Source organism: Arvicanthis niloticus, chromosome 23 (assembly GCF_011762505.2).
Source record: "Arvicanthis niloticus isolate mArvNil1 chromosome 23, mArvNil1.pat.X, whole genome shotgun sequence".
Taxonomy (NCBI): Eukaryota; Metazoa; Chordata; class Mammalia; order Rodentia; family Muridae; genus Arvicanthis; species Arvicanthis niloticus.
The window spans coordinates 37,433,932-37,445,972 of record NC_133430.1 but is presented as its reverse complement, the minus strand read 5'-3'; the positions used below and the strand labels follow the sequence as shown (position 1 = coordinate 37,445,972).

Below are 12,041 nucleotides of genomic sequence, written 5' to 3'. Positions count from 1 at the left end.
GGGGGACTGTTAGGAGGTGAATTTAAGGACTTGTGTGTATGGTTTTTTTTTAAATTATTATTATTATTATTATTATATCCCAAAGCCAATGTATTTGATTTCTGTTAGCATATGTTATCATCATTTAAGTCACATGAAATGTTAGATAAGGTACTGGGAACTCAATATACTTTCTACTGAAATCAAGTAGGGAGAAACTAATCAAATTGTAGCAGTCAAGAACTTAATCTAGACCATGAAAAGCGGCTTTATAGGAAAGTTGTGACCCCTATAGAATTTATTACCAAAGCCAGTAGTATTGCTCACGATATCATTCTTAATTTCAGAGATAAAACCTTTTCTCATGTTTGTTAGTGAAAAAAATGAGAAAATAATGGACAAATTTTATCATATTTTAAAGCCATACATATGTATTACTTTCTATGTGACAAAATTATTATAAGCAAATGCATCATAATTTTGGGTATTTTTCAAAGTGATTTATTTATACTAGTTTCAATTAGAAGGCTTATGTCATTTGGTATTTCACATTTTCTGTAAAGTATTGCAACTTGAGATGATTTACTTTATATCTTCTTGTGCTGTATGTGTATCTGATGACGTATTAAAAACTCTTCTAAGTGACTGGAAACTTAGTCTGCTCTACTTTTTCATCAAAAGTACTTGGGCAGCTTTCCTTCTGAGAATGCCATCTGAAAGCTTTCCCTGTTAATTCAGTCGTGAAAGCAACTGTGGGATTTATCTTTAATTCATACCTGTCAGTTCTGCTGCATGTCTTTGTTGTTCATAGCAGTGCGCATCTCTCAGGAAGGTTTTGTTCTCAAAATTGCAGCTCTGACTTACTTTGCTTAACTTCCCCCATATTCTACCTAGTATTATGACTTTAAATGGAATACCCTGAGAAAATATTTTAAAATAAGATTCTTGTCTAAAATAACAGAAATAAAATGTAGCAGTATTGTAAAAGTAGCATTTGGAGGGTAAGTTGGAAGGCGAGTGTACGGTCTCATAAGGATGGACAGTGGTACAACCGTAGTATATGCATTCCTATAAAGCCCAATAGAAAATTATATATTGCTGTATTGGGCAGAAACCACAGCTCAAAGCAGCCTTTCTAAAACAGGTAGGTAATACCATACAGTCAAGCCCTGGACCTCAGCCCCACCACACCCACACCCCTGGTGTGGCACAAAGAAAATGAAGTGGACTCTCAGTCTGATGTCATTTATTCATGATTTTAGTGTAACCACTTTATCATTTTTCTCCACTTATATAAATTTGACATGACTTTTATGTATTTGTTCTTGTTGGTCTTCATTTAATTTGGAAAAGTTTCTCAAAGTCTGAGGCTAAAGCTCAGTTGGTAGACTGCTTATCTAACATGTATGAAACCGGTGTACAGTCCCCATCCTTTCCAAAAAAAAAAAAGAAAAAAAAAAAACCTAAGCAAGGTTCTGCACTCCTCCCAGCCTTTGGGAGATGGAAGTAAAAGGATCAAGACTTCAAGTCTTTCTCAGTTACATAGTGGGTTCAAAGCCAGCCTGGGCTATAAGAGACCCTGTTTCAAAAAATATATATAAGTAAACAGACACACAGAGAGAAACATTTCTCAAGGTTTTAATGATGATTAAATTAAATAATACATACAAAATATATACTCTATTATACTGTTCAGGAAAGTCAATAACTATATGTAATCCAGCCAACCATTCATATGCTTCAATAATGGTAATATCTAATATGAAGGCTGAGCTGCAGTGCAAGTGGTTTCACTTTAGTATTGATTAACACAGTGCATTTGGAGTTCTGATTAAAAGCTTTTGCCAATTAAAGAAAAGCCAGAATGAATAGGTCTTGATAGGCTTGAGTATGGGTATAAATAACACTGTTTGGAACAAGTTTAAGTTGGTCTTACACTTAGTTGAAATTTATAGCTAAGTATAGTTATCATTTTTCTCACTAATTTTATTCTTTTTAATCTATTATTTTCTGTGTGGGTATTTTGCCTTCATGTATGTCTGTGCACCATATATGTGCTTGGTTGCCCCAGAGGCTAGAAAAAGGTATATGATTCTCTGGAACTGTACTTGGAGATGAGTATGAACTGGAATTGAACTCATGACCTAGAAAAGCAGCCAGTACTTTTAACCACAAAGCCATCTCTCCAGCTACTACTTTTGTTTTTTAATGTGCATAGGGCCCATGTCATCCATGTCATGAGCCTTTTCTAAATTTCAGCTGTATTTATTATTCTCTGCCTGCCTGTATCCGTGGATCTTACCATATTCTCTAGTCCCCATGAGTGAAAGGCAGCCTCAGAGTGATTTTAGTTTTTTATTTTGTTTTATTTTGTTTTATTTTATTTTTTGCCTCTGAGTCTGAAATTGCCACATGGCCTTAACAGTCTTAGAATTAATATAAACAGACTGGCCAGACATGACCTTTCTTTGGAACCTATATTTCTAATTTCCAATTCTATCAACAGAAAAAGCCTACTAATTTCTTCAAATTTGAAAACTACCATCTCTTCTTACCTAATTAGGAAATTTCTATTTCCTGTATTTTGTTTGGTTGTTTGTTTTTGAGACAAAGTCTCTATTATATAGCTCTGGATGTTCTGAAACACACTCTGTAGACCAGGCTGGCCTTGAACTCAAGAGATCTACCTATGTTCTGCCTCCAGAGTGCTGAGACTAAAGGTGTAGATCACCAAACATACAACTTTTAAAAATTTCTTCAATGATTTTTTTGGGGGGAAGTGTAGATGTTTGTTCATATGTTTGCTTGTACATATGTGTGCATGTGATGTGTTGAAGCCAGAGGTTAACATCCAATGTCTTCTTCCAGTTACTTTCCACTTCATTTTAATGAAGCAGGATCCTGGCTGACCCCAGAGTCTGCCAACTAGTCTAAGTAGCCAGCGTGACATGGGTACCCTTGTCTCTACTCCATAGGGCCAGATAAGTGGTAGATGCTGAGGACTATAACCCTGGCCCTCATGCTTGTGCAGCAAACAGTTTGTATTATGGGCTATCTCCCTACCCTCCTCTTTAGTTATTTTTATAGATACTTTTGATTAAAAGCTATTGTTCTAACAGAACAAAAATGAAGTTATGTTCAGTATGTTCCACTTAAGACTTAAGGAATATCAATTGCGGTTATTAAAGATAAACTACTTGAAAAAAGAAATACAAATGGTATGTCATATAAAAATATGTTCACCAAAGAATAATAGATTAGTAATCCTTAATTTGGTATGTTTCAAAGTAGGCACTCACAGTCATTGCTTGTAGCAATATAAGTTGCTATAAATCTCCAAAGCAGTTTGTTAATGTGTATCAAAGTCTTTTAAATACTTCTACAATCAGTAATCTTACCCTAGGAATTTATTCTAATGAGTAATTAGTATTAGATAATACTAATTATTAGTATTAGATTACAAAATTATCAGTATCACTATATGGTTAGATTGGCCTTTTTAAAACTCCAAAAAGCTACATAGTATGAAGTAATGTTATAGTAAATATTTAATATTAATTGGGGGTTTCTACCCCACCTTTGATTGTTCAGTTCCCAGATAAAAGACACAAAACTTCTATATTTATAATAAGCCTTAAACATCACTAGAGCTGGGCAGATATCAATCCTCTATGGCTATTTTGTCTACTTCCCTGTAAATAACCCCAAGATAGGACTTGCCATGTTTCAACTGGGCCACTCTTACGCCAGCTGGCCAACCCTCGTGGCCAGTTCTCATGATCCCTTACCTCATGGCATCTTCTTCTCTCCACCTTCTCGATCTTCTCCTAGTGGTGTACTGCCTCAGAACCCAAGTCCAGGTACTGAAACCCCACCTACCTACCTACCTCTTTTCTGCCCAGCTAAAGGCTGTGGGCATCTTTATTCAACCAATAGTTTTAAATTAAGAAACAAGATTATATAGCATCACTTAGGATACTTGAGGATTTCCTCATCCCTGGGGGCAGCCAGACCTTGGGGCCAGTGTTTAGCATTACAGTGCATAGCAACAGACCAGACCTCAACAAAGTAATACCAGTAATTACAACAAATAGATGGAAATATAAATAATTTTTAAAAATATATTATTAATTAATTGTTAAATAGCTTTAATGTGCAGAAGAGATCTTCCAGCAATGTTTTTATTTTAAAATACCTTCATTCTCCCTGGAGTTGAAAAGATGCTGAGAAACAGTTAGTTCCCTTCTAGACCAAGGTTGATTATTGGTTTCAGTCAGCTGGGAGACCTGAGGCTCCTCACTTTCTTATTTCCCAGACTACTACCCGGAGCCTCTTTTAACAGTTATTAACATTTTAATAAGACTCCCTCTACTTTAGGGAGTATCTGTTGTTCTCTTAATATTATGAACCATTATCTTAATTGCTTTGTAGAGTTCATAAATTTTCTTTTAAGTTACTTAAATGCTTTCCTGTATTGCTCAAAAGATACTTTAAAGTTATTAATTTGGTAGAGTATTAAATTATATATTCTTCTGGTTTTGTTTCCTGTTATTTTGTTTTGCTTTTTGAGACAAAGTTTCTCTGTGCAGCCCTCTCACACACAACTGTGTTGGGGAGCAGGGAAGAAACTACTAATGGTTCTTAATCATTGAGGCCTAATCATTTCCAAAAAAATATACATGCCGTGTATGCATTCTGATAGGCATAAAACATACAGATCAGGAACATTTTAGGAGACATACACATTAGTTTGTGGACAACTAAAGTAGTTGGTTGTACTGGCTTGTTTGTTTCATCAACTTAGTACAAGCTAGTTATTTGAAAATGAACCACAATTGAGAAAATACTCCATAAGACTGACCAGTAGGCAAGTCTGTCATGCATTTTATTAAATACTGACTGATGTGGGCTGCCCTAGCCCACTGAGTGGTGCCATTCTATGCTGTTGGTCCTCTAGAAAAATAAGAAAGTAGGCTGAGCAAAGCATAGGAACAAGTCTGTAAACAGTGTTCCTCCATGGCCTCTGCCTCAGTTCCTCCCTCCAGGTTCCTATCCTGCTTACAGTTATATCCCGACCTCCCTCAGTGTGTATGTCTGTACATCATATACACGCCTGGTGCCCGGAGAGGCCAGAATAGAGAGTTGGATTCCCTGGAACTGGAATTACAAACAGTTGTGAATTGTGATATGGGTGCTTAGAAATCAAACCTAGGTCCTCAGGAAGAGCAGCCAGGTTTCTTAACCACTAAACCATCTTTTCAGTATTTGTTTCTGATAATGCTAGCATAATCTCCTACAAATTTATATGCAGCAATGACATAAATAATTTTTATGCTGAAATATTTATTATTGCCTATAATAGTTAAAATGGAAGCATCCTAAATTTTGGACTTCAATGATTATTATCAGGTGTGCATTAGCCATGTAAAATATGATGGACCTATCACTTGTAATGTTCTTTTAACAATAGCAATTAAAACAATTAAAATGTACTCTTAATGAAAAAAGATGCTAATGGGGAATATGTTTTTAGATAATGGGGTTATTGATATTCTTTAATTTTGTATTTCCTTATTTGTTTTTATAGTAAGGATATATTTTTCTAATTACAATGTTTTTTTTTTAATGCAGGTTATTCTGTTTTATAGCTTTAAGAGTTTTATGAAAATGTTGGTAAAATAACACTTAAAAAACTATGTGCACTTTTTTCCCTAAAACAAATGTTTTTACTGGTTCAAGAAATATTATCTTAAAACATGTTTCAAATTTAAACCAAAACAGTTAATTTGGGGATAACTTTTCTTCTCTTACTAGAAGTTGAAGACTTGTTCTCTTCACTTAAACATATCCAACACACCTTGGTTGACTCTCAGAGCCAGGAGGATATTGCATTGCTCTTACAGCTTGTACAGAACAGAGATTTTCAGAATGCATTCAAGATACACAATGCTGTCACGGTGCACATGAACAAGGCTAGCCCTCCATTTCCTCTTATCTCCAATGTACAAGACCTTGTACAAGAGGTATGTGTCTAAACATCTTGTTGGCACCTACAGAGTAAGTTATTAGTCACATGGGAAGTGAAAAAAAAAACTGCTGCATGCATATGTTCTGAAAACATTTATGACCTAGCTAATACTGATTATGAAGCGTTAATTGTGTATATAAGTATAGATAGTAACCAATGTTTCAATTTTAATGCATCTAGTATGGTTTTATTAAGTTAATCATTATGTATTATAAACTCACGTAAAACAATTTCTAATAATCAGGGATTATAAATATATAACTCTTTTAGATATATTGTTTGTTGATAGTTTAGGGATCTTATGAAAATGGTATAAATGTTGCACATTATTAATTTGTATTATTTTTTATGTGTATATGTGTTTTGCCTGCATGTATGCCAATATACCTCATGAGGCCAGAAGAGGTTGTCTGATCCCCTGGAAAATTTATCAAATAAATGCATCTCATTGAAACCACATACAAGATACAAAAGGAGCTCAGACAAAGTACAATTTCCAAGAGCTACAGACAAAATGTTAGATTAGAAGATGCTTTATATTTGAGCATAGTGTCCCTAAGGGAGGTGTTTTCCTTGTTGAAATGCCTAAGGTGGTGAAGGCTTCACAGCGTGACAGAGCAGTCTAGTGTTGCCCAGGGCAGAGTGACTTCTAGAAAAGTGATTTCTAGAAAAGAAACTGGCCATCTACCAGAGTCTCAAAGAGTTGGTGGATTACTATTCCTTGAGCTACACCCTCCCCCTCTTCACCCCCACCCCCACCCCCACCCCTACCCCAGCCCCAGAGACAGGGTTTCTCTATGTAGCCCTCACTCTCCTTGAACTCTCTCTGTAGACCTGCCCAGTCTCAAATTCAGATTCACCTGCCTCTGCCTTCCCAGTGCTTGAATTAAAGGCCTGCACCACCAACTCATGGCTTTTGAGCTCACCTTTCACTGCTGAAATTAGTTGTGTGGTATTCTTTTCATTGAAGGAATTGCTGAGCACTGGGTGTAGCTTGATGTACTAGCACTTGTCTGCCATACATGCGGCCCTAGGTTCAATTCCTAGCAATGAGGAAATATGAATTCCAGGGTTTCTTTTTTTTTTTTAATTTAGAAAATTAAATTAAATTTAAAAGATCCATTTCTTTAGCTTTTTAAAAAATTTACGCTAGGCAGTGGTGGCACACACCTTTAATCCCAGCACTTGGGAGGCAGAGGCAGGCGGATTTCTGAGTTCGAGGCCAGCCTGGTCTACAGAGTGAGTTCCAGGACAGCCAGGACTACACAGAGAAACCCTGTCTCAAAAGAACCAAAAAAAAAAAAAATTTACATAAGGTAATTTAAATGGCTTTCCTGAAAATTACTTTTTTAAAGAAACAGAGATTGAAATAGCATTACTTTGACCAGGTTGGCCTTGAACTCAGAGATCTGCTTACTGCTGCGTCCCAGATGCTAAGGTGAAAGGTGTGCATGACCATGAGGCAGTTTTAGAGGAAAGTTGGCTGAGGATTGGTAAAGCATTTGTGTAGCGCAAAGCCCTAGATAAAAATCCTTGGTACCACAAAAATAATAAAATAAGTCAAAGAAGAATTTTTCTGGGAGTAATGATAGACACCTGCAATCTCAACACTTAGGCAGTAAAAACCAGAGGATCAAAAGGGAATCCAAAGTCAAGAGTGGGCTTTATAGTTTATTCAGACCAGCCTGGAATCTAAATCACACATAGTGAAACTACATTTCAGAAACCAAAAGTACTTACATGTGTACATGCATACAAGAAATTATCTCATGCTTTTCAGTTGTATATTTATTTATGTGTGTTTGTGTGTACACACATACATGCTTGCAGGTACTCATGGAGGTCAGAAAAGAGAATCAGTCCCCTGCAGTTGGAATAACGTGGTTATGAGATGCCCAACATGGGTGCTGGGAATCTAAGTACAGTCCTCTCCAAGAGCAACGGTTAATGCTGTTAACACTGAGCCATCTTCCAGTCCCTACTCATGCCACTTTTAAATGGAAATCAGTATAAGTGAGGAATCTTAACAAGTTTAGTGAAACATTAAGAAATGTTCCTTGTAAGTTAAGGGCTGGTGAAATGGCTCAGCAGGTAAAGACTCCTTCCACCAAGCCTGATAGCCTGAGTTTGATCTCTGGAATAAACACAGTTGGAAGACTCATCTCCTGACATTTGCTATGGCATGTATGTACCCACAGTGATTAAGCATACACAGAGGAAATAAATATATTAAAAATCAAACACTTATGTGTATCAGTTAAGGACTGGGGATGGCACTCAGTGGTAAAGGGCCCTGGATTCCACTCCTAGTACTGCCAAAATAATGTGAACTAAATCTCAAACATTTACTACTAAAAGAGGACAGTAAAGCCTTTGAAAACTTCAAATTATTAAGATCCAGATTAAATCTTTGATGATCTAAGGCATTAATAAACAAGGAAATTTTGTAGTTATTATACTGTTTTTTAAAGAAAATGTTTATAACTTGAATTTCGTTAAATAACCTTTTGCTTATCTAAAAACATCTAAGTAAAATGTAAGCCAACATGTCATTTTGATGAATTTTGAGAATTTGATGTTTTTTAAATTTTGGTGTGTGTGTGTGTGTGTGTGTGTGAGAGAGAGAGAGAGAGAGAGAGAGAGAGAGAGAGAGAGAGAGAGAGAGAGAGAGAGAGAGAGAGACAGGCAAGCAGGCAGGCAGGCAGGCATTATAGTAGCATGAGCGCAGAGGTTGTGAGGAGACAATATGGCATATGTGCAGAGCATGGTTTAGTGGTAAATAATGCCAGGACAGGGAAGGAGGAAAAAATCGGATGATATTTAGTGCTAAGGAACTTAGACTTGATCCTGTAGCTGACAGACAGGTGATGAGGATGACAGTGGTCATATTTCTGTTATAGCAAATCAAAAGTTTTACAATACTTTCATAAAACAATTTAAACAGTATGATTTCACTTTGGTAGAAGTTGTAAGAGATATCTCCCCAGGGATAAGGTTGGAGCTCAGTGCCTGAGTTCTTGCCTAGCATTTGTGAGGCTCTGAATTCAGTCCCAGGCCCTGTACAGAAACAAACAAAATGATATATAATTGCCTCTCGGCATCACTGTACTTCGTAGCCTCAGATTCAGCCTAGTTTGCTAAAAGAACCTAAATCTCTATTCAAGACAGACTTTCCCCCCTTGTTATTCCCTAAACAATAGTGTACAACTATTGCACATTAAGTATAAGTAGAAAAAAATTAAAGTATATGGATGGAAAGGTATATTTGTTATATACAAATATTCTGTCCTTTTGTAGAAGAGACTTAGTGACCTTAGCTTTGGGTATGAAACAAGAGTTTCTTTTTTCTTTTCTTTTTTTTTTTTTTTTTTTTTTTTAAGATTTATTTATTTGTTTCATGTATGTGGGTGTTCTGTCACTGTCTTCAGACACACCAGAAAGTGGCATTGGATGCCCATTACAGATGGTTGTGAGCCACCATGTGGTTGCTGGGAATTGAACTCAGGACTTCTGGAAGAACAGTCAGTGCTCTTAATCTCTGAGCCATCTCTCCAGCCTGAAACAAGAGTTTCTATAACTAATTCTGGGTGATACTGAGGAATAGTTATATACATAGAGTGTGTCCAGCTTTATTGAGATATAGTTTGCAATTATTAAAAATGGGTGTTTTGTCGTTGGCTCAGTGTAAATACCTGTGTATACACCTATGAAATATACCACCCACTGTCAAGTTACTAAAATATCCCCTACTTGTTGCTTACGGTCCTAAAGAGAGTAACCACCTCTTCTTTAGCCCCTTTGTCATCTGCAAACCTGGCTTCTGCTTTACTAATTTGCCATTTACGAACATGTAATAAATAGGCAATATTTACTCTTGTATCTGCATTAGTTATTTTTCTTGTCAGTGTGGCTAAATACCTGACAAGAAGCAACTTGAATGGGGAGGATTTGTTTGGGCTCAGGGATTTGGGGAGGACATAGCTTATTCTGGTTGTGAAGGCATAGCATTGGGACAGCTCACTGTGGCAGAAGGAATGTGAGGCATCAGCCTACATTGCCTTGGCAGTCAGGAAACATAACTGCTGGAAGCAAAGTTATAACCTATGGCACGTACACATAAGCTGTAAGCAGCCAACTTCCTCCAATTAAGCCCTACATCTTTAGCCTCACAAAACTAACAGGATCAGATGTTCTAACACAAGCCTGTGGGGACATTTCACATTCAAACCATGGCAGTGTCTAATTTCCTCTGCTCAGTCTAATCTTAAAGGTTCATCTCTTCTGTACATGTATCAAATTAAACCAAACACTTACAAAGATGGGCACACGTGACCAGTCTTCTAAGTCCTAGTCCCAAGTTGTGATGCTTTCTGAGTAGTTAGTAGTCCACTGTGTAACAGTGTGTTTTCTCACTTATATCTATTGTGAGACATTGGTTGTTTCCTATTACTGATCCATTTTTTAATTGTGTTTACATTTGTTTATTGCAGAGTGTGAGTGTATGTATGTGAACATGTACGTGTTGTGGTGTGAGTGTGTAGGTCAGAAGAAAGCTTTGAGGAGCCACGTCTCTCCTTCAACCGTGTGGATTCTGGGAAATGAACTTGGTTAGTGTCAGGCTGGAGGCAAGTGCCTTTACCTACTGAACCACCTTGTCAGTTTCTGGCTACTGACTCTCAGATATGTGGTATGGTGGTGTCTTGTTTAATTTGCCTTTCCATCATGATTGCTGACACTATTTTTGTGTGGTCATTGGCCATTTCTCTGTTTTTAATGAAATACACCTGCTGGTACAGAAATGGGTATTAATCAAAGTTCCAATTGTTTTTTAAAGAAAAGTTTCAGAGATGCTTAGGAACTGACTTAAAAGTATAAACAGAAAAAAAGTGTCTTATATAAAATATTATTGAGTTGATTGTAGCTTTTATAAAGTCTTGATTTTTTTTTTAATTCAAAACTATCTTTCCCTCTCAGAGTTGCTTTCTCTAGCAGTCAGAAAGTATTTGGTCAGGGATTATAGATTTCAAATTAACTTTTAGTACTTTTTATGAAGTTTCAAAAGGAAAGCGTTGTCTTTAAAATCAGCGTTTACTTGTCTATAGTTTCTAGGTACCAAAACTGGAGGACAGAGCAGTCTTGGTGCTATGTTTTGTCTGTTTATTAGGCAGTGTTTCACTGGTTAGCCCTGGTTTATCTGGAACTCACAGAGATCCTCCTGCCTGTGAAATGAGGGGATTAAAGACATGTATCACCACACCCAGCACTGTCCTCTGTTTTTTTAGTATTTTAATTTGTGTGTGTGCATGCGTGTGTGCACGCGTGTGCATACTTATAGGAACCAGAAGAAGGCATGAGATCCTCTAGAATTGGAGTTACAGGTAGCTGTGAGCTGCCTGCTATGGGTTCTGGGAATCAGGCTTCAGTCTTTTTATAAGAACTGCAAGAGCTCTGAACTATGGAGCCATCTCCTCAGCCCTTATAATTGCTTTGGTATGCTTGTTGTGGCCAAAATTTGTCGTTAATTAAGATTTATCATCTTAAATGTTTAATTTGAGAATTGCTAATAAAATAGCCATAAAGGATATAGAATTCCTGTTTAATCATTGGTTACTCTCATACTTCCATTAATAGTGACAATTTTGGCTTTGTTATTTACTTTATTGCAGTGTACCATTTTGGAGTGGGGGATTGGAGGTCAAAGGCAAAAAAAGAGGCATAAACAGTAAGAGTGCACAGTATAATCTTTGGGAGAAAGTAGTGTGCAGAGGAACATATCTGCCTCAATATTCATTGGTAGAAGATTGAAAATTGCAAATAAGTGGACTTAATTTTTAGTTCAAGTAGTTAGAAACCAAGGAAATAGGAAAGAGTGCGTAAATGTCTTAATAGGAAGACTAGATAATCATGACATTAATAGATGGTTCTTTTAAAGTCAACAACAGCTGTGGTTAGTTAGTCAAACCATCCAGCAGTGTTAGGAAAGGAAGATGACAAGTGCAGGCCCAGACTCAGGTCATCTGTTGAGCTTTACATG

At 36.7% G+C, this 12,041-nt stretch overlaps 1 protein-coding gene across 2 annotated transcripts in view; it reads left to right on the top strand.

Moving 5' to 3' along the window:
• Window positions 1–12,041, top strand: part of Pals1 (protein associated with LIN7 1, MAGUK p55 family member) — a 91,717-nt gene that overhangs the window by 55,052 nt on the left and 24,624 nt on the right. For both annotated transcript variants that reach the window (XM_076921893.1, XM_076921894.1), the window contains exon 4: window positions 5,794–6,002. In XM_076921893.1, coding sequence (XP_076778008.1) covers window positions 5,794–6,002 — 209 coding nt within the window. The remainder of the gene's footprint in view (window positions 1–5,793; window positions 6,003–12,041) is intronic.